This window comes from Pogoniulus pusillus, chromosome 17 (genome assembly GCF_015220805.1).
Source record: "Pogoniulus pusillus isolate bPogPus1 chromosome 17, bPogPus1.pri, whole genome shotgun sequence".
In the NCBI taxonomy this organism is placed as follows: Eukaryota; Metazoa; Chordata; class Aves; order Piciformes; family Lybiidae; genus Pogoniulus; species Pogoniulus pusillus.
The window spans coordinates 4,063,961-4,085,713 of NC_087280.1; the positions used below are offsets into that span (position 1 = coordinate 4,063,961).

Genomic DNA, 21,753 nt, shown 5'->3' on the forward strand with positions numbered 1-21,753 from the left:
CTCTCTCAGGGAAGAACTTTCTCCTCACCTCCAGCCTAAATCTCCCCTGGCACAGCCCGAGGCTGTGTCCTCTTGTTCTGGTGCTGGCCACCTGAGAGAAGAGAGCAACCTCCTCCTGGCCACAACCACCCTTCAGGTAGTTGGAGACAGGGGAAGAGTCTGAGGTTTGGATGCAGTGCCAGGATCCCAGGAGCTCTCTGCACAGCCCCATTACCTGCCGAGGACACGTATCAGTGGGCCTGGCAGCACATGGAGCCCAAATTCCATCCAGGCCACATTCCACCACAAGGAATTGGGCTGAGGAGGGCTATTGAGGTGGGACACCTCACTCCTAGGCCCATTCACACCCCTTGTGCCCAGCTTGCTGGGTATTTAGCTGGTTGCAGGCCGGGCAGGCTCATCCAGGGCTCAGCCGGGGCTCAGCACAGTTTGTTTTTATCTAATCTATTTTACTGTTGAATGAAACAATAACAGCAAATACAGGCCCCGAAGACAAGCCATAAATAATGCAAAAATCAAACAAGCGAGGAAAGGGGGAAAGAAGAAAGAATTATACATGTGAAAGCTGCACAGAGAAAGCCAGGCTGGGAAGAGGAATCTGCTCTCCACCATCACTCATGCTTGCTTTGGCTCCCTCTTTTCTTCACTTCTCTCTTACTGGAAATTCCTGCATCACTAAACTTGTTGTTATGTGAGTGAGAAGAATGACTGGGATGGGAAAGCACTGGGAGAGGAGGTGGATGGAGAGGAGTGGGACTTTGGTGTGTCGCAGCTCCACGCCCCTGCCCAAGCCTGCTGCCTCGCTGTGCCCCAGAGTCCTCACACAAGGTGACCTTTGAGGGTCTCTTCCAACCTAATGCATCCCATGATTCCATTCCCTGAAAATGGGACATGGATATGGGGCCGTTGGTCCTGGCAGCACAGCACACACATGCCCTTGGCTCCCCATATGGCTTGTCCTGCCCATGGGGTGTCACAGTGCCAATCCAGGCTGGGCTGGGCTGCAGTTGGCCTCTCCAGGAAGGCTTCCGAGGCCACCTATTTTAGGCAGCAGTATAAAAATATCAGGGCTGGTCCTGAAAGGAGGTAAATCAGCAGGTTTCCCTGGAGTCAGTGAAGTCGCTGGCTTGATGTCCTCCAAAGCCCTTTTGCTATTATCCCAGAAGTTGCCAGGGGAAGATGCAGCAGCACTTGTACTTAGCTAGCTGTCCTGCACTGGTTGCAGGGCTACTGAAGAGGTGTGGCATGGGAACAGAAGCAATGCTCTGTGTGCAGTCTAAGTTTAAATTGAGCAAAGACCATAGACCCATAAAATGGTTTCAGTTGGAGAAGACCTTTGAGATCATGGAGTCCAATCGTTATGTAACTCTACAATGACTGGTTCCTGGCAGCAGTGTTGCCCTGGAGCACTGCAGGCTCTGGACATGCTCACTGGTCCCCACTTGCTGCAGCTGCCTAGTGTTTGGGAATTTGATTTGGGATTTCCATCTTCACACAGTGGCAGGGACATAGTGGCTTGGACTCGTGGCTGTTAGAGGGGGTCATATCACAAAGCTTCAGTGATGTCACCCTTAGGGTCCTTTGGAGTCTGTTCATGGGACCACAGTGTTGGGCTGATTTGGCATTTGTTCTCCTGCTGAGCCAGCCCTGGGTAAGGAAGGGCAGAAGGTACCAGAGGTGCTCCCCTATCTCCCCTATCTTGTGGTACTGCTTTGCTGATGCTGGAGCTGACAGGTGCTCCAGCCTTGCCCTGGGAGCTGAGCAGAGCTCCAGGGTGCTGCAGAGCCACGAGACACCTTTATGCAAAGGCTTGTGGCTGGAGGGCATGGGACATCCCAAACAGGGAGCATTGGAGAGGGAGCAGCTGCCCCTGCCAGGCCCTTCGTGCCCAGAGGTGGCTTGTGCACAGGGATCACCATGAGCAGCAGCTCAGTCTGGCAGGACCTGCCCACCTCACTGCTGGGACATTGGCACTGGCCACAGCACAGGAGCCATCCTCGGGGGCTGATGCAAGGGTCTGGGGAAGCAGGAAGCCGACGGCGAGCAGATCAGCCATCGAGGCGAGCCCACACAGACAGGCCATCTGCTCCTGAGCTGGAGGAAACCTGCTCTGGCAGCAGGGTGACTTTGTACCAGACGCTTTTCTGCTACATCAGGTGGCGTTCTGCCTCTGACACAAGCACAGGGTCTAGCAGAGGCACCGTGCAGCTGCTCTCTGGCTGATTCAGCAGCGCTGCAACAGCGGGCTGAGCCGTGCTGAGCTGTGCTGAGCCACCCCAGCAGCACCAGGGCCATGAAGAGCCATCCCCCACCTTCCAGACGCAAATCCACACTGCTGCCCAAGACAGGACCTGTTGCAGTGCCCTCACCAGTGCTGGGGCTGCTCTGAGTGCTCCTGGGGATCTCAGGGGAGTGCAGAGGGTGGTTGTCCTGCACTCCCCACGGGAGTGCTCTGGGGACAGCCTTACCCCACAGTGCCTTGCTGGCGTGCTGGGGCAGACCTCAGGGGGTGCCTTCATAATGTTATGGTGACCCTGGTGGCTCTCCCAGAAGACAGTCTCGGGACAGACCTTTCTTCCCTCTCTCTGGTGCAAGTATTTCTGTAGCCCTCAGAGGAGCCCAGGGCTTATTTCCCATCCTCTTGTCACAGCTACAGGGAGGGAGATAAAAACATCTACAGAGACCCTGATGCTGCACCAATGTGTCTTCACCCCAGTACTTGCTCATTGCTTGAGTGCCTGCTGAGCTGGGTACCTTCAACTGAGTGCATAAAACATCCCAGTGGCCCAGTCCACATCCACAGAGACAGGAATGCCAAGGATTTGGCAAAATCAAGCAAGAGGAGAAGCCCCATTCGACTAACTGGGGCATGCCCTTCCCAGCATCCCAGTGCACAGCAGCCTCCTGTTCACCCAGCCCTAAACATCTCCAGTATGCATTCCTAAGGCCAACCCTTGGAAGATACAACCCCAGCAAGCACAGCTCTCCTGCTCTTTGCCTCACCAGCAGAAAGACATCAGCCACCCCCCAGCTCTCCTGATGCTGGAGTGTTGAACTGCCTGGCAGCAGTGGCCGCAGTGGGCCAGGCTGGGTCCTGGCCAGCTCAGCTGATGAGCAGAGGAGCGTAGCTGGTGCCCAACCCAAGCTCCACGCTGTGCTGCACCCCTACACTCCTCATTCCTCTCTTGCTCGCTCAGGGCTTTACACCTCCAGCATCCACAGCTGCCTGTGCAATTACTTATTGATCACTTGTCAGGATGTTTTCTTTGCTGATGGGGCACTGAAGTGTGTGCAGCCAAAGAGAGCGAAAAGCCGTCAAACTTGGAGGAGCAAAGGTGCGAGGAGGGTGAGCAGCTTCTGCACAGGTGTGATCGCAGCAAGAAACAGCTTCAGTGAAACTGCTTTCAGCTTCCACATCCTGCAGAGATGACCGGGATCTCCTTCCCATTGCCCTGCTCCAATAACCTGCTTGCTGAGCCTGAAATACCACTCCCCAGGCTGGCTCTGGGCCATGGCTGGTTGTCCCTCCATGCATATCTGTACCTGCGTGGGCTTTCAGCATATCCCTAGCCCAGAGATAAGCCAGTGGACAGCTGCACCAAAGCCTCTGCCTTCCAGCATCCCAGCCCCTCAGCCTACCGCAGAGCTCTTCTCCCCTATGCAGCCCCCTCCCCTTTCCATAGAATTATTAAGGTTGGAAACGACATCCAAGATCATCAAGTCCAACTGTCACCACCACTATGCCCACTAAACCACATCCTAAAGTGCCATGTCCACGTACTTTTTGAACACCTTCAGGGATGGTGACTCCACCACTTCACTGAGCAGCCTCTTCCAATGCCTGACATTTTTGCCTTTGGTGCTTCTCTGGCTCTGTCTCCTGTGGTGCTGGGGGCACATTTTGGGTGGACGAGCCTGTTGGCCAGGAGGAAATGCCTCAGCAGGATGGCTGCTGCAGGTGTCTCGTGCCAGCCTGGCAGTGTTGGTGCCAGAAGGGGCTTTGCATCTTGAATACTTCTTTGTGCTCTTTTACCACCTGAGAGCAACTGCCAGAGCAGATCAGGTTGCCGCATGCCTATTCCAGGCTCCTGCCTGGGAGCAGCTGAAAGCAGATACTTCAGAAGGCTGAGCAGAAGCTCTGGGCTGGAGAGTCACACCTCATGTGAGCAGCAGGAGCTGGTGACCCTGGGCAGCCCAGGGGCCTGGGGGTGGTCTCCTTGCTGGCTAACGTGCTGTGGCTCATAGCTTTGCATGACTTGCTTTTGTGTCCCCATCACGCTGAGTGAGGCTCAGCTTCTGCCCATTTCTCCTCCATTTCTCATACCCTCCTGTGCTGCTTCTGGAGGAACTGGGACCAGGCCAGGACACAGGGCAGTCTGTTCTCATGTCCTTTGTTAACAATCCAAGCCATTGCTGAGGCTCACAGGCCAGAGCTGCATCTTCAACCACCCCCTCTACTGCCCACCAGCTAGCCCTGGCAGCACTCAGAGCATGCTTTAGGCTCTTTCTGGTTTCATTTTACACGTGTGAAGCAGCATGGTGCCAGGAGGAAAACCACCCACTTCAGCCTGTGTGCTCTGGCCCCTGTTCCCACAGATGCCTGAGCATCCCTGGGCACTGGGGAGGAGGCAACACCTGTTCTCCAGTGACTAGGGAAAGAAGGAGTCAGGGGGAGCAGGTGGGGTGGGGAGGAAGGAGAGACAAAGCTGAAGGGCCCACAGACTCATGCTGGACGCAGGGGAATGATGGAGAGAGGAGGAAACGGGCAGGAACGTGTTTGGCAAATTAAAGCATCTCCCTTTGTTTTGCTGCTCTGCAGATAGCTACAGGAACACTTAGTGCAGAGCCTGGGGTCTGGATAAGCAACTCTTTTAGCAGCAGGAAAGGTTGTTAAATATTTATTTGTAAACCTGGAGTCTTTATCTCTAAAACGTAGTCAAGTTCAATAAAATTTGATTTAGCTGGAGCAGCTCAGAGGAGACTCTGCAGGCTGTGTCTCAGCAGCTTTGTGCAAAACTGGCAGAGCAGAGATGCAGGTGAGCCTATGGCTAACCTGTGCCCCTACCCGTGTCCCCTGTCTGCATGCCCCAGAGCACAGGATGAATGGGGTGGGGGATGTGTTCTCCAGCTCTGCTGAGCCTCCACAGCACTGTGACCCCCCTCGCTGGGGGTACGGCTTGCTTTGTCCTAAATTGCCTGTTGTCATCTGATGCTCTCAAAAGCATCTGGTTCAAGGGTGACTGTCTCCCTTGTAATTTATGGCTGCCAGCTGGGGTGAGAGCTGACACAGGGATTTTTGCTGCTGGTTCACTCTCATGGTGCCAAGGAACACCAGCCTGGCCGCAGCCTCTGGGCATTCCTGTGGGGCAATGAGCACGGCACAGCCCAGGGGCAGCAGTAACAGCAGAGGGCATGGCCAGGTGTGCTGTCCACCTCTTGGGGAGCAAAGCCAAGTGCCAAGCCTGGGCTTCCTCCTGTGTCATCACTTGGGTTTGGCTCCCCCATGCCAGGGCAGCCTGTGCTCATCGTGATGAGAACCCTATGCACATCAGCACTCCAGCTCATCCCTAGGCTGCAATGCTAGGCACAGGTCACAGGATCACAGGATATTAGGGGTTGGAAGGGACCCAAGGAGCTAATTGAGTTCAACCCCACCCTGTCAGAGCAGGACAATCCTATCTAACACAGATCACACAGGAACACATCCAGACAGGCCTTGAAAGGCTCCAGAGAAGGGGACTTCACGACCTCCCTGGGCAGCCTGTGCCAGTGCTCTGTGACCTCTACAGTGAAGAAGTTTCCCCTTGTGCTGAGGTGGAACCTCTTGCTGCAATTTACACCCATTGCTCCTTGTCCTATGCCAGGGAGCAGTAAGCAGAGCCTATCCCCTCTAAGTCTTCTCTTCTCCAGACTAAACAGCCCCAGGTCCCGCGGCCTCTCATAAGCCATGCCCTCCAGTCCCCTAATCATCTGCATAGCCCTCCGCTAGGCCCTCTCCAGCAGATCCCTGTCCCTCCTTAAACTGGGGAGCCCAAAACTGAACACAGTTCAGTCCCAGAGCAGCTCTTTCCTCCCAGTGCTGCTCCCAGCCAGAGACACTCAGCAGGTCCTGCTGCATTTAGCACCAAGGCAGTGTGGCTGCAGTGGGCCCATCTGCGCCTCTCGGGCTGAGTCTTCCCCCAGAGGCACTGCACGTCAAAGCCCTTGTCCCTAGGCAGCAGGGTGGTGAGGACAGGGGTCAGTGGACGCCGTGGCTCTGGGCATGACTTCTGCTTTGGTCTGCACTGGTTTGCTCGTGGCCTACAGGCAGTGAGTCTGGCAGCTGCTCCTTTCTTATCAATTGGGTTTTAGCGTGAGAAGTGAGAGCCGCGGCCATGCCAGAGGGCTGCGGCTCTCCGTGGGCTGGCCTGGCCTCTGCATCACCATCATGTGGCCTGATCCTGCCTGGCAGCTCCTGCTGGGGCCATGACTCCAGCATGGTTCACAGCCCTCAGTGTAAATATGGGAGGGCTTCAAATTTTGGAAAGCCCTTGATGGTGTTTCGTCTCCATCATTCCCTGGTTTCCTGCAGGCAGCAACTGTTGGGAGCAGCCACCTCTGTCTCTCCCCAGGTGATACCAAACTCTCTCCCTGGAGTCATCCAAGCCCATCTGAGATGGCTGCAGTCCCTCACCCAGCTGGCATCCATGGCCCCAAGTGCAGGGCACCATGTGGCATCAGGCACAGAATGGCTGAAAGGACATCCCTAACTTTGGGGTGCGTCTGGCTGATGTGACACGAGCTCAGCCTCTCGGGGGCATGTGAAGCCACCTGTGAGTTGTTGACCTCAGTACACACAAACCTCACCATCTGAGTAATTTTTGGAAGGCACCTCTTAATATCCACCTCACCTTGAGGCACAATCATTCCTCTCCTAAACAGCCCAAAGTAAATGGGAAGCAGAGGTGATTTAAAGCTCATCTTAGCCCAGTATTTTTCAGCTTATTCATTGTCTTTCTCTCAGAGCTGTTCCGTGACTCTGGCTATTAAGATTACAGATGTTTTTGTCAGGGGTTGTATTTATCACAGATTTAAATTTAGCTGAAAACTAATGACATGCGAGGTGTGTCTAGACTTTAACTCCACACAAGTGGGCTTGGCTTGTCTCTCTAACCCCATGTGGCTTTCGCCTCATTCTTCCACCACCTCTCTGCTTAGATTTTTGCCATCACCATCACCGCATCGCTCCCAGCAGCCCTGGCTGATGCCCCTCCACCGAGCAGTGTGTGAGGACCACAGCACAGGGCTGGATGCGTTGCAGCTGCAATCCCCTTCCTGCTGGTGGAGAGGCAGAATTTGGCCCAGGGGAGGACTGGGTTGAGGTGGGAGCCATGCGTGGGGCAGTGGAATTGCGCTCTGGCCTCCTCCCCATGCCCAGCAGGGACCCACGCGTGGCTGCACGCGCAAGCAGAGCTGGAATTCCAGCTCAGCACATGGCCAAATAAGGCTGGCTGCCTGGCACTCTAATGAGCTGAGGTCTTTTCAGCGCTGGGATAATTAAGCCTCTTGACTGTATTTTGTTTTGCATGCAGTGTTTGGCTTCCTTTGATGGCTTTCTCAGCACGGCTGCGAGGAGTGGGAATTGGTTTCTGAGGAACGCCGGCCGAGGGAGGCCGCGCTCAAGCTGCCTGCATTGGCAAACAGGCTGGGCAGCAGCAGTGCCACCAGCTCCTCATGGGCAGGAGGAAGGGGAGCACAGGGCAGCATGGAGGATCCCAGCAGCTCAGCCCTGGCCCAGGCTGTGCCACAGCCTTCGGTGCAAATCCAGTGCTGCCCTTTGCCTGAGAGCTGCCAAATGGTGCTGCCATCCTGTCCCCAAGTGCAGGCACGTCCCTCCAGCAGGTCCCAGCCTAGTGGCATCCCAGTGGTAGCAGCTGCCCAGCTTGTGTTTGTAAGGCTGCCCAGCGCTGTCAGCACCAGGGAGTTGATGACACGGAGGATGATGGATTGTAAATACCCAGCAAATGGCTCTTTGCTGCCTGGCCCAGGCCCAAGTGAACCCACTGAAATGTTTCCACTGGACTGGGATGGGCAGGAAGGAGCTTGGCAGCACTGCCAGGGGAGCTGTGTGGAATCAGCTCTTGGCACTGCACCCTTCCACTCTGGGGGTGGTGTGCTTTGGATGATCCCCAGGAAGCAGCCCCACTGCAGAGGCAGCAGGGAAAGGGGACAGAGAAAGACAGCAGACTGGGGGGAAACCACAGGAGGCTTGCTGCTGGGGCACTGGCACCTCGCAGACTGAGTCACAGAATCAATGAATCCTTAAGGAAGGAAAAGCCCTTTGAGATCATCCAGTCTGACCATCAACCCAACACCACCATGGCCACTAAACTGTGCTCCAAAGTGCCACGTCCACATGTTTTCTGACCACCTGTCTTCCTGGGCAACCTGTCACAATGCCTGACCACTCTTGCAGGAATCTAATCTCCAACCTAACCCTCCCCTGGCAGAATTTCAGGCCATTTTCTCTTGTTCTGTATCATCTGATACCGGAGAGACGAGACTGACCTCCAGCCACTTGGTTGGTGCACCGAGGCCTGGTGTTTTCAGAGATGGTGCTGGTGGATGTGTTTTTGGCCAGTCCATCATTTCTCATCCTTGCATCTTGCAAAAAGATTTTTGACCAATTTGAGGCCGGGGGGGGTGGGAGCAGGAGTTGTATTTGGGTCATATATTTGTATGAAATGCTGGCTATAAAGCAAGGCAGCGGAAGCCATGCACAGAATGCATACCAGACCCATAAATAGAGCCGGAGCAGTAATGTACAGGATAGATAATGATGGATACAAACAGAGCCAGTGGAAGTAATGCATTGAGTGGATCCAGTGATAGCCATAAATAGCAGTAGTGGGAGCAACACGGAGCGCGCACATAACAATAGATATAAACACGGTCCGGAGTAGCTCTACAGCTAATATGCAATATTAATATGATCTGATCCCTTCTAACAGCTTCAGCAACAAGAAATAGATGCAAGGGAGGCAGTGTGGCGGGGAATGCTCACTTCTGCCTGCTGATGCGCTGGGGTGGTTGGGGGACAGGGCACAAGGCAGAGCATGACTCCCGCAGAGGTGTCCCAGCTCTCCTGGGAAAGGCAATGGGAGACTAGGTCCTTCCTAGCTGAGAGCAGGCAGATGCCCTTACCCCACTGACTCCCTTATCCCACAGATCCTTCTTAACCCCACTGACTCCCTTAACCCACAGACTCCCTTATCTCACAGATCTCTTTACCAGACAGACCCTCTTACCCTACAGACTCCATTACTCCAGAGACCTGCTTACTCCACACACCTTACCCCATAGACTCCCTTACATCACAAACTCCCTTACCCCATAGATTCTTTTATCCCATTGATCCCATTACTCCACAGATTCCTTAGCCCACAGATCTCCTTAACACACAAATCCCATTATCCCATAGACTTTCTTACTCTGCAGGCTCTCTTAGCCCACAGATCTCCTTAACACATGAATCCCATTATTCCATAGGCTTTCTTACTCCACAGACTCTCTTATCCCACAGATCTCCTTAACACATGAATTCCATTACCCCATAGACTTTCATACTCCACAGACCTCCTTACCCCACAGATCTCATCAGCCTACGCTTGCTTTGTAGCTGCATGAGCAGTTGCTGTTTCTCAGAGGGGCGCACCGTGGGGCTTCACCTTGCAGGCAGGCATGGTCCAGCAGCAAGAGACTCATCCCAGGGCGAGGACACCAAGCCCAGACTGCTCTGGAGCCTGGAGGAGCTTGGGAGGAAAGGGGCCGGCTCCCAGGGAGCCATCCCCATTGCTCCCCACTCAGACACGCGGCTCCTATCTGACCCCCAGCAGGGTTCCCCCAGATACTCAATCCCATGCTCAGCTCTTGTGTTTGCAAAGCAGCCTTTATATTCAGGCTCCATCTACAGGGACCAGAATAATTTCAAGCGCTTAAAATAGGCTGTAGATGGATGTGTTTAGTATTAAATTATTTTTTTTAAGGAGCCGAGGCAGCGAGGTCTGTCTGACACGGATTCCTCAAGGCTTTCCACTCAAAGTCTGTGCACGTTCAGTCATCCAGTGGAAAGTAGGGGGGTGGGGAGGAGAGATGGTCCTGTAGCCAAAGGGCTGGATTTCAGCTGGAAAATAAGAGCCTCTGCTCCTGCCTTGGCGGTGCCTCTCGCCTCCGCATCAGCTCTCCTAGAAGGGTAAGCCTTGTGCCGTGGCCCTGCCTGTTTTTTTCTCACACCACCTTGGTCTTTCTCTCCCCTGTTACCTGCAGGTGAGAGATAGGATGGTAGCTGGGGAGGCGAGTATGCGCAGCCCAATCCTGGCCTGCTGGCAGCCGATTCTCCTGCTGATGCTGGGATCCATCCTGTCCGGCTCTGCCACAGGCTGCCCGCCGCGCTGCGAGTGCTCTGCCCAGGAGCGTGCCGTCCTGTGCCACCGGAAGCGGTTCATGGTCGTGCCAGAGGGGATCCCAACTGAGACCAAGCTGTTGGACTTGGGCAAGAACCGCATCAAGACACTCAACCAGGATGAATTTGCCAACTACCCTCACCTGGAAGAGCTGGAGCTAAATGAGAACATTATCAGTGCCATTGAACCTGGGGCTTTCAACAACCTCTTCAACCTCAGGACGCTGGGGCTCAGGAGTAACAGACTCAAGCTGATCCCCTTGGGGGTGTTTACTGGACTCAGCAACCTCACCAAGCTAGACATTAGTGAGAACAAAATTGTGATCCTCTTAGACTACATGTTCCAGGACTTGTACAACCTGAAGTCTTTGGAGGTGGGTGACAATGACCTTGTCTACATCTCCCACCGGGCCTTCAGTGGTCTCAACAGCCTGGAGCAGCTGACCCTGGAGAAATGCAACCTGACCTCCATCCCCACGGAGGCCCTGTCTCACCTTCACGGCTTGATCGTGCTGCGGCTGCGCCACCTGAACATCAACACCATCCGGGATTACTCATTCAAGAGGCTGTACCGGCTCAAGGTCCTTGAGATCTCACACTGGCCCTATCTGGATACTATGACATCCAACTGCCTCTATGGGTTGAACCTGACCTCCTTGTCCATCACCCACTGCAACCTGACATCCATCCCATACGTGTCGGTGAGGCACTTGGTTTACCTCCGGTTCCTGAACCTGTCCTACAACCCCATTGTCACCATCGAGGGCTCCATGCTCCACGACCTGCTCAGGCTGCAGGAGATCCAGCTGGTAGGAGGGCAGCTCACCACGGTTGAGCCCTTTGCCTTCCGCGGCCTCAATTACCTGCGCATCCTGAACGTGTCAGGAAATTTGCTGACCACCCTGGAGGAGTCAGCTTTCCACTCGGTGGGCAACCTGGAGACGCTTATCCTTGACAACAACCCCTTAGCCTGCGACTGCCGCCTGCTCTGGGTTTTCCGGCGGCGATGGAGGTTGAACTTCAACAAGCAGCAGCCCACCTGCGCCACACCCGAGTTTGTCCAGGGCAAGGAGTTCAAAGACTTCCCCGACGTCCTCCTGCCCAACTACTTCACCTGCCGCCGAGCACGGATACGGGACCGCAAACCTCAGCAGATCTTTGTGGACGAAGGCCACACAGTCCACTTCGTCTGCCGGGCCGATGGAGACCCACCTCCCACCATCATGTGGCTGTCTCCCCGCAAGCACCTCATCTCTACCAAAACCAACGGGCGGCTCACTGTCTTCCCTGACGGCACGCTGGAGGTGCGCTACGCCCAGATCCAGGACAATGGCACCTACCTATGCATTGCCAGCAACGCGGGTGGCAACGACACCATGCTGGCCCACCTGCACGTGCGCAGCTACTCCCCAGACTGGCCCCACCAGCCCAACAAAACCTTCGCGTTCATCTCCAACCAGCCCAACGAGAGCGATGCCAACAGCACGCGCGCCACCGTGCCTTTCCCCTTTGACATCAAGACTCTCATCATTGCCACCACCATGGGCTTCATTTCCTTCCTGGGCGTCGTGCTCTTCTGTCTGGTGCTCCTCTTCCTGTGGAGCCGGGGGAAAGGCAACACCAAGCACAACATCGAGATCGAGTACGTGCCGCGCAAGTCCGACGCGGGCATCAGCTCTGCCGACGCGCCGCGCAAGTTCAACATGAAAATGATTTGAGCAGGCAACGGTTTGCAAATAATAATGGTGTTGGTTGGTTGTGGTTTGGGTTGTTTTTTTTGGGTTGTTTGTTTTTTTTTCCCTTTCTTTCGTTGTTGTTTTTTTTTTTCGTTTGTTTGTTTTTTAAAAATCAAAACAGAACCAGAACAAAGGAACAAATAAAAAGTAATTGAAAAAAAAAAACATTGCTACAAACATACCGACCTCTCTCCTCCCACCGCCCCCTCCGCCCCTTGCCCAACCCACTGCACCTGCACCGTCACCACCTCTTGCTCCTCCTCTTCTTTATACCAGGAAAACATCCAGCTGATGTCTTCAGGACTCCTGTGTTTGTAAGGACTCTGTCTGATGGACTCTGGTGTCAGATCTAACTCTGAGAGGGAGGGGAAAAAAAAAATTATAACGGAAAGGGGGGGGAGGGGGAAATAAAAAACAAAAAAAAAGGAAAGAAAAAAAAAGAAATAAAATCAATAAAAAGTTACAAACTTTCTTCTGTAACTTTGATTTCAATAATTATGGATTTTTATGAAAACTTGAAATAATAAAAAAACCCTATTTCCTATAGATAGTTGGAATGCAAAAGCTTGACTTCTTGATCTGTCCAATGCCGTACCTCTGGCTGAGCGCTCACTGCCCAGCCACTTCACCAAGGACAGCCCCAGGCCAGGGGGAATGGAGCAAAGCTGGAGGTGGGTAGGTTCAGACCGAACACAAGGAGGAAGTTGTTCAGCATGAGAATGGTGAGAGCCTGGAATGGGTTGCCCAGAGAGGTGGTTGAGGCCCCATGCCTAGAGGTATTAAGGCCAGGCTGGATGAGGCTGTGGGCAGCCTGATCTAGGGTAGGGTGTCCCTGCCCATGGTAGGGGGGGTTGGAACTAGATGATCCTTGTGGTCCCTTCCAACCCTGACTGATTCTGTGATTCTATGATTTCAAAACCAAACCCCTGATCAAATCTAAGCAGACACACTACAGCCCAGAAAGGAGACTGTTAGCTGGCTGTGAGTCACAGGATGCTTTCATCCTCTGATTCTTTCTTGCCTTCTTCATGGAGACCCATCTACAGCTCCAACCCAGGAGCAAGGCTGCATGCTGGACTCCCAGCTGGGCTCCACACAGGAGCTGGTCACTGGGGAGACAAAACTCTTATGGGGTCTGTGATTAAGGGATGCTGTACTTCAGCAGACTGATTCTACGATTCTATGATTCTGTGTCTCCAGCTGACTCTGAAGTTTCATGCTCCCTCCCCTGAGGTGCTTCTGGCTGTGTCTTGGGCCCTGCCCAGCATCTAGAGAAGTTTGGCTTTTTCCCCCCAGGGAGCAGCTGTGGTTTTACAGCATGTTCCTCCAGTCACCCCCAACACCCAAGGGAGCGAGGTCACAGTGCTGAACACGGCAGGGCTGTGTCCACCTGTCTGCTGCTCTGTGAGGAGCATGTGAAGCCCTGTCATAGAGCTGCAGCTCGCTGTGCCTGCTGTGCCTGCATTCTCAGGCTGAGAGCCAGCAGGACCTGGCTTTGTCAGGGTGGTGCTAGGGGTACCTGGGAATCCCACTGCTTTCTGCTGGCCTTTGCCAGCAGCACAGTGGTGTCCCCTCCCTAGTGGAGCAACTCTGGTGCTATGGACAGCTGTCCCTGTGGGCAGGCATGCTGCACTTCCCTTGCTGGTAGCACAGGCCGACAGTGCCCAAGCAGTTCCTTGCTGCTTGGGTATGCCTCAGGGCTCTTGTACCCAGCAGGTCCCACATTGCTCCCCACCTGCCCATAAAGACTCTCTGGTGGTTTTCAGACCTGAGCACTGGCAGCCAGAGTTCCAAGCAGGCACGTCTGAGGGAATTTAGCTTCCAGGCTTGCAGAAGACCTTGTCTTAAAAAATGAACTTCCATACATTTCTAGAGTACCACTTGGACAGACTGAGCCAGAGAAAAGCAGGGAGGTGTTCTGGCTGCCCTGGCACTAGCCTGTTACCAGGGTGTCTGGTCAGCAGGCAGTGACCTCCCTTTGCTCAGTCATGCTACTTGGCATATGGGGCTCTGGAAGAATGCTGCACTGTTTCCAAGAGGAATAGGGCAGGAATGGGGGATAACGTGGTCCCCAGGCAGGGTTGTCCTGACCTATGCATTCCCTGAGGATGAGGTGTGACAGTGCCACCCTGCCCCACCACCAGAGCCACCTCCAGCTGTGAGATATGGCACAGGTACAGAAAGCTCCAGAACAAAAATGTCCTCTGGCAATTGAATGAAAAGCAGCAAACTGGGGAGGGGATGACCACGGAGTGAGAGAGTGCAACTGAGAGACAGAGAGTGATAGGGGAAGAGATGTTTCAAGCCCAGCTTGGAAAATAAGAGAAGCACTATCAAACCAGCTCAGCCTCAGCCCGGTTGGTTTGTGCCCTCTTCTCAAACTCAAAAAGGCACAGAGCAAGGGGAAGGCCACAGTCAAACCCTTCCATGGGGCCTTTCCATGGAAGAAACAGAGGTGGTCCCACAGCCTGGGGACCCCAGTGCAGCCCAACAGCCTTTGTCTGTGCTAGGATCCCAAAATATCCCAGCAAACACTGGTCACAGGGGCGCGAGAGGTTGCCATCAGTATCCCTGAAGCAGCAGGTGCTCCCAGTCCTTCACAGCTGCCACCAGGACTGGTGGCACTGCACTGGCCAGCAGCTTCTTGGTCCACCCAGGCTTGGTGGCATCTCTGAGGTGGATGAGCTCAGATATGCATGCTTGATCTGCAAAGGACTTAAGGAGTCTTCGGAGATCAAAGTCACTATGAGATGATTAAAACACAGGTGACAGGAACCTGGAGTGCTGACAGGGGAAGGAATGGGTTTGCTTTTCTTCCAGCAATGTGCCTATCTAGAGGAGCCAACCTGAAACATCTGTGCTCACGGGGAGGGGGTATTCTTTGCTGGTTTCAGCTTTCTACTCATCTTCAAACAAAACATTTTGTGCTTCCTTCTCCTCAGCAGGCTTCAGGAGCTTTGATTTGTTAGCTTCTCATCTCTAACCTGTCTTTCCTTTATAACTTTGAAACTAAACCTTTTGTTTCTTTCTTTCTTTCCTTCTTTCTAGAAAAAACACATGCAAAACCTTTTGCTTTTGTTTTGCCTTTTAAAAGTAAAGCATTTTTTTTTTTCTGTAAGCTTCTCCTCCCACCAGTGTTTAGCCAACAGTTTTTAGGGACCTAAATAAATAGAAAACCACAAACAGCAACACCCAAACCTAGACCTGAAGCTGAAGGCAGCTGCTGGGCTCCGCCTGCATCACAGATGAACCCCAAGTGGTGGCCAGGAGCAGCCCCTGGGAGAGGCAGGGATGCACCAAAGCTCCAGAGGAAGTGCTGAACCCAAGAAAGCCATGGACAGCAACAAGACAGGTGCAGAGACTGCACTTAAAGCCTTGTTGCCAGGACTGACGGTAACTCAATCAACAACTCACCAGAGAGCAGCGAGGCAGAGAGGGGGGTCTCCAGATACTAACACGTCAGGGTGAAAGAGCTTCTTAACTGGCTCCAGTTATTCTTTTCTAATGCTGTAATTAAAAGAGTTAATTCAATGCAGATCTCAAAAAAAATACTAAAAATCAAGTCCAGCAAGGCCCACAGGGAGGAACTGGGTCTGCCACTGTTAAAAAGAAGCTCAAATAAAAAAATAGGAGGAGAGAGAAAATGATTTTTCTTTCTGTGGAACATCTCAGGCTGCCCTAGCACAGGACTTTCCCAGCCCAGGACCTGACACCCAGACCCACCACCTTTGCTGCTCAAAACCCTTCCAGGCTGGAAACCTGTTGCTGTGGCTCCGAGTGCCCTATTAGCCTGTTTGCCTGGTGCTCTGTGGCACTGCTGCCTGCCACACAGTTTATTACTCACTCTGATGTTTTTTAATCTGCTGTGCTTTGTGAACTGGAGAATATTTTGTGTATTTTCAGTCACCATGTGATTAAAACAGATGGATGGAGCAGAAGAAGAGCATCTCAGAGTGGTCAGCATCTCAGCAATTTTCATGGCTGGTAAAGATGGGGGGTGGGGGAACCTCCAAAGAATAACCTCTCTTTGTCTGCTTGGCTGAAATGTACAGAATGCTTCTATTGCCATTTAATCAGGGGTGAGAGAGCAGGGGCTGGGTTCAGGCATTGCTCTTCAGGTAACCACGGGCTGTGTGTCAGAGCTTGACAGCACTTTGCACTTGTTTCTTTGGAATTACAGCTAAATACAAAGCAATTTATTAAACATCTTAAAAGAGGAAGGGGGTGGGGCGGAACCAAGAAGGGAGTTGTTATTCAGTGCTCCCAGTTTGGGCACATCACCCATCACAAACACTTCTCTCCACACCGGGCTCCACATTTCCCCCACTGCCATGGGCCCTGGCTGGCAGGTGCCTGACTCTTCCCTTCTGCTGGCGAGGCAGGAGCAGAGTTACGAGCAGCCTGCAGGAGGGACATTTATACCTGCCAGCTCCTCTATCCTCCTCATCAATTCTCACGCCCGCTCAGCTCCCCTCCCCCAACCATCAGAGGCATGGAGAGTGGCACAAAATGCCATGCTTGACACAGACACCTTGGCCTAGGCAGGGGTGAGGGTGACCAGAGGACAGAGGCTGGGCTGGCCTTCACCTCCCTGCACCCCACAGCCCCCCACCCCCACCGGCTCTCTGCCTGCAGGCCCTGGCTGTGCTGCCTTCCCCCATTTCTATCAAGCCTTATCGCACTTAATTTTACTCCTTCTCTCACTAACTGCCCTCCCTCTCTTATCTCTGCTTCAGAGTCAATTTTTTACTCTCTCCCTTTTTTCTTCCTTATCTCTCTCTCTCTCTTTTTTTTTTATTATTTTTAAAATGCTTTCTGCCTCCTGTGTTTCTCCCTTGCTCTCCTGCCATTTCTCTCTGTCAGGTGCACTTCCCTGCCTGCTGCATCTGTGCTGCCCACAGCATAAGCATTTCTTCCCCATACCTCACCTGGCAGGGTCTCATCCTGCTTCTGCCACAGCAAGGAGAAAGACCTCTGGCCTTTGGCTCTTTTTCTCCTTTCTCCTTTCCCTCCCTCCCCCAGCACCGTCCTGCTTTGTCCCCCTTTCCCCACCTCCTCCTGCCCTCGTTCACCACATGTTCCCCAGCCTTGCCTGGCCCGTTGGCCGTGAGACATGGAGTGGCCTTTGCGGTGCTGATCCTGCTACTAGGTTTTTGCAGAACACAGGAGAGGAGAAAAGCTTTGAGGTGTGGAGGCTCATCACCCCAGAGGAAGAGGCTAGGGGGCCAGACCTGCTCCCCTTCTCCCTGTCCCCACCATGGTTATCTCCAGGTAAAAACAGGCCAATTGCTTTCCTCCTTTTTTCCCCCCTTGGGTCCATATCTGAGCCCCTATCTGATGATAGATTTACTGTGATTCTATCAGGTCATGATTAAACCCTATAAATTTTACTAGGCCTTTTTCTTCTTCTCCATAATCTGCAAGACTGAAGACAACCAAATTTTCACTGGAAAGCATGGGCCCTGCAGTTAGGTGCCAGTGTAATGGGGAATGGTTCATTTCTCTATCCACCCCCATAACTGGTGGTACTAAACAAATACTGCCCTGTGAATGAGATTTTTCCTCAATTCCCTTTAAAACAACATCTTAAAAATGGAGGAAAAAAAATGTTCCTCAATTGCCCTTAAAACAACTTGAGCAAAGGATCAGAAGAACAATATAGACCTCACCACTGCAATTTGTTCCCATCCTGAGCTTTCTGAGCAGTTGCCTGGCAGGCTCAGGTGGGTGTTGAGGGTCGTGGCAGGACCCAGCCTGGGCTGCGCAGGGTGGCAGCTGTGGGTCCCTGTCAGCTGCTCCGTCTCAGCTCCCCCATCACCAGGCAGGCAGCAGGTAGCTCCAAGCGCCTCCAGAGATTTCATCATGTGCCTGTTACGATGCAGGTAATAAGACATTTCATTCAAATGAGCAAATTTATTCCAGTGGCACTTTAATAACAAAATCAATAAAACTACACTTCCCAGCAGGGCTTTATCATATGCTAAAACTACAGCATATTGCCTGGATATACTAAATTCTCTCCCTGAAATAAGGTGCAAAGTTTAGAAGACAGATGACACCATTTGCAGCACTAGTAGTATAATACCCTAATAAATCCAGGGCCACCTGGGCACTTCAGAGTTGTCACACGCTGCACTTGGTGGCCACTAGGAACTTCCTCACAGCACCGAGAGCAGGAATGAGACCTTCGTGCTCCTCAGGCTCGTGGGGCAGGTGCAGGGAGCACGGTCTCTGGAGCACAGCCATGTGTCAGAGCCACAAGGCACCCACGTACATGGAGAAGCCAGAGCAGTGGAAGCATGACAGAGCTAGGTATCCCTGCAGGTTACCTTCACTGTGGTGGCTCTCTCCCAAAGAACCAGCTCTGATCTGCCAGGAAGATGAGCATCCAGCTTGGGGATCAGCTGCTCCATGTGGCAGGGATCAGGCCGGTCAATTCCAGCAGAGCTCCTCGGTGTCACCACTAAGCTAGAAAAGAGATGGGACAGTCAGGAAACATTCCAGTCCTGCAAGCCCAAGAGCCAGCAGCATCCCAGGGCAGGCAGCTGCCCACAGCAAAAGGTAGCTGCTGCCCTGCCCTGGTGTGGAAGTGCACTCCTCCGTGTGGGCTCCCACACCCTGAGCCCTGCAATGGGCTCTGCTGTCACTCTCCCACCACCCATCTCTCTTAAGAACTCCCTCCCCACAGCACCAAACCCCTCAATTACCGCCTGCCGCTTCAGTGCTGTTCCTCCTGTCGTTACACTCCAGCTCCTCGCCTGACAAGAGATTATGGCTCTTCCCTCTTCCATCATCCTTCCCAGACCATCATCCATCAGCTCCCCAAACCCTGCCCTGCTCCCAGCCATTCCCATCTGCCAGTCAACCATCTCCCACCAGCTCTCTGCTCCTCCTCATCCCTGAAGCTTGCGCTTCCCAAGCCTATCAGTGTTCCCCAGCTCTGTGAGCTGCGAAACTAATTAGCTCACTACAAAGACTGAGGAATAATTAGGGACTCCACAGAAAGCACAAAACTAGGGCATCTCGCCTTGAACACAAGCAAGTGTCGAGCTGCTCTGCTGACGGCCTGCAATTGCTGCAAGCAGATGATTACACGACTTTGCCATCCCTTGGCTCCCACTCCGGGCATGCTCACCAGGGCTGCCTCTGCTTCCATCTCACTCCTCAGACCAGTGTTTTCTGGCATTCTGGGTTTGTGTCCCTGCCACTAAAGACAGCTCCTCCCCAGAGCTGCACAGCTATCCAGGCACAGAAGCAAGCAGGCAGCTTTTCCAGAGGTGCTGGGGCTGCTGGTTTGGGTGCTGCCTTCCCAGTGGTCCATGAGGACCAGCTCTCTCAAGGGGAGAGCTAGCACTGAGAATGGAGAAGAGCTGGCAAGAAAACAGTATTTGCAAAATCTCTTTTCCAGTTGACTCTGCTGGGTAGAAGAGATCTCTTCACAGATAGAGTGATTGGCGTTGGAATGGGCTGCCCAGGGAAGTGGTGGAGTCACTGTGCCTGGAGATGTTCAAGAAAAGCCTGGCTGGGGCACTTAGTGCCGTGGTCTAGTTGATTGGCTAGGGCTGGGTGCTAGGTTGGACTGGATGAGCTTGGAGGTCTCTTCCAACCTGCTTGATTCTATGATTCTATGATAAAGCAGCCCTTCTGCTGGCCAGCTCCACCATGATAGTCAGGAATCTGCCCTGTCCCATGTTGGAGTCCAGAAAGAACTGGATGATACAAGACAAGGAGGATCTGGAGGCTGCACAGGTCCTCCTTCCTCATGCACAGACCATCTTGGAAACCCCATGCTTGGGCATACTGAAGTCCCCTGATTACATGAAAGGGTTCCCTGCAAACCTGTGTTGTGCCTCCCTGAGGAAACACCTGTTCCTCCTGCCTCCTCAAGGAGATGAGGAGGAGACAGTCAGAGGCAGCCCAGCATGAGGCATCACTGACCTTCACCACTCACTCCTTTCCCAGGCACTGTAAGCAGTCCCTCCTCCAGCCACTGTCTGCCTGAAGTGCTCCACACAGCTTTGTCACTTCCTAATGATGTTTAATGACGATCTGACACTCAGCTCCTGCATCTCCCTCAGAGACCTGAGGCACCATGCCAGAAGCCTGACTAGATGTCCCCAGCTACTGGTGGAGGAGCAGAGTTTGCTGCCTCCTGTAGAAGGTGGGACAGGGTGTGGGGAGGGGAGCATTGTTCTATCTCTTCAGAAGAGCCTCCTGCTCACACTGAGCCTGGCTGAGAGCCCCCTCCTGTCTTCAGCGCACCCTACCTGTCCTCAACCCTCCCTTCCTGCCCTCACCCGTGATGAGGACTGCTGCCTGTTGCAAAGGACAAGTTAAGTCTCATCCTAAGATTGACCTGCAAAGGACCTCAGGGAGACTCTACATGATGTCAGAGCCCCTGACAAGTACTTTGTGGCCCTTATAGGTTTGTTTCACTCTTCTTACAGTTTTCCAGTGCCTCAGATCCACAACCACAGAAGGGACAGGGAAGAAGAGGTGAAAAGGGAGTCCTAATTGCCTATATCAAACCTGAAGGCACCTTTCAAATAGCAGGACCCTGACAAAGGGTGCAGGTGTCTTTATCCATGCAGGAAGCTGCACTTTGGGCAGGCTGTGCTGAGGAAAGCAAACCCAACCCTCAACCAGCCACAGCTCCTCCTCAATGGTCCACAGAGGTGAGCTATAAGGTGTCCATCACCCACTGGATGTGTCCTTACCATACCCAGGGTCACAGGCTTGGTGAAGATTGAAACCTTCATCTTTCTCTTGCATGAGGGTTTAGGAGATGGGGAAGGTCTGCATCCTGAGAAGGGCCATCCTGAGCCAGCCCAGGGCTGTGTACCTCAGGAGTGTCCCCCCAGGTATGGCTACCATAAAAGACTTGGGGTGGGTTGGGATCTGTGTGAGACTGGGAGGGTCTTTCTGGCACCAAGTCCTCACAGCTGGATATCTAAGGTAGGAAACAGATGTGTCTTCATCCTGCACAGCAAGTGGAGCTGTTGGTGTCTTTCAAATCCAAACCTAATCATTTAGAAGATCTCTGTCTCAGAACTCTTTCTGATAAAACTAATGACAGGCTTAAATTACAGATAAATACCCCATATTAAAACAAGAATTGGAAAAGGAGGGAAGAAGTAGTGCAACACTCATCATCTTCTCTGCTTCTCTATAGCAGGCACCTTGGGCTGTTTAACTGCCCAGCTTAGGAAGCTTAGAATCATAGAATCAAACAGGTTGGAAGAGATCTCCAAGCTCAGCCAGCCCAACCTAACACCCAGCCCTGGCCAATCAACCAGATCATCCTCGTCCAGGCTTTTCTTGAACACCTCCAGGGACAGTGACTCCCTGGGCAGCCCATTCCAATGCCAATCACTCTCTCTGGCAAGAACTTCCTCCTAACATCCAGCCTAGACCTCTCCTGGCACAGCTTGAGACTGTGTCCCCTTCTTCTGTTGCTGCTTGCCTGGCAGAAGAGCCCAACCCCACCTGGCTACAGCCTCCCTTCAGGTAGCTGTAGACAGTAATGAGCTCTGCCCTGAGCCTCCTCTTCTGCAGGCTGCACACCCTCAGCTCCCT

General features: G+C 53.1%; 2 protein-coding genes across 6 annotated transcripts in view; one reads left to right on the top strand and one right to left on the bottom strand.

Moving 5' to 3' along the window:
- The window catches only part of LINGO1 (leucine rich repeat and Ig domain containing 1), an 82,364-nt gene extending 69,641 nt beyond the window's left edge, over positions 1-12,723 (top strand). For both annotated transcript variants that reach the window (XM_064157300.1, XM_064157299.1), the window contains one exon: positions 10,306-12,723. In XM_064157300.1, coding sequence (XP_064013370.1) covers positions 10,318-12,159 — 1,842 coding nt within the window. In that variant the 5' untranslated portion in view covers positions 10,306-10,317 and the 3' untranslated portion in view covers positions 12,160-12,723. The remainder of the gene's footprint in view (positions 1-10,305) is intronic.
- A 2,874-nt stretch (positions 12,724-15,597) lies between these two features.
- Positions 15,598-21,753, bottom strand: part of HMG20A (high mobility group 20A) — a 194,620-nt gene continuing 188,464 nt past the window's right edge. For 3 of the 4 annotated variants that reach the window (XR_010305318.1, XR_010305320.1, XR_010305317.1), the window contains 3 exons: positions 18,507-18,645; positions 17,842-18,045; positions 15,598-15,684 (listed from right to left, as the gene is read on the bottom strand). The gene's annotated coding sequence lies outside the window, so the exon portion shown is untranslated. The remainder of the gene's footprint in view (positions 15,685-17,841; positions 18,046-18,506; positions 18,646-21,753) is intronic. The other variant, XR_010305319.1, reaches the window with a different exon arrangement.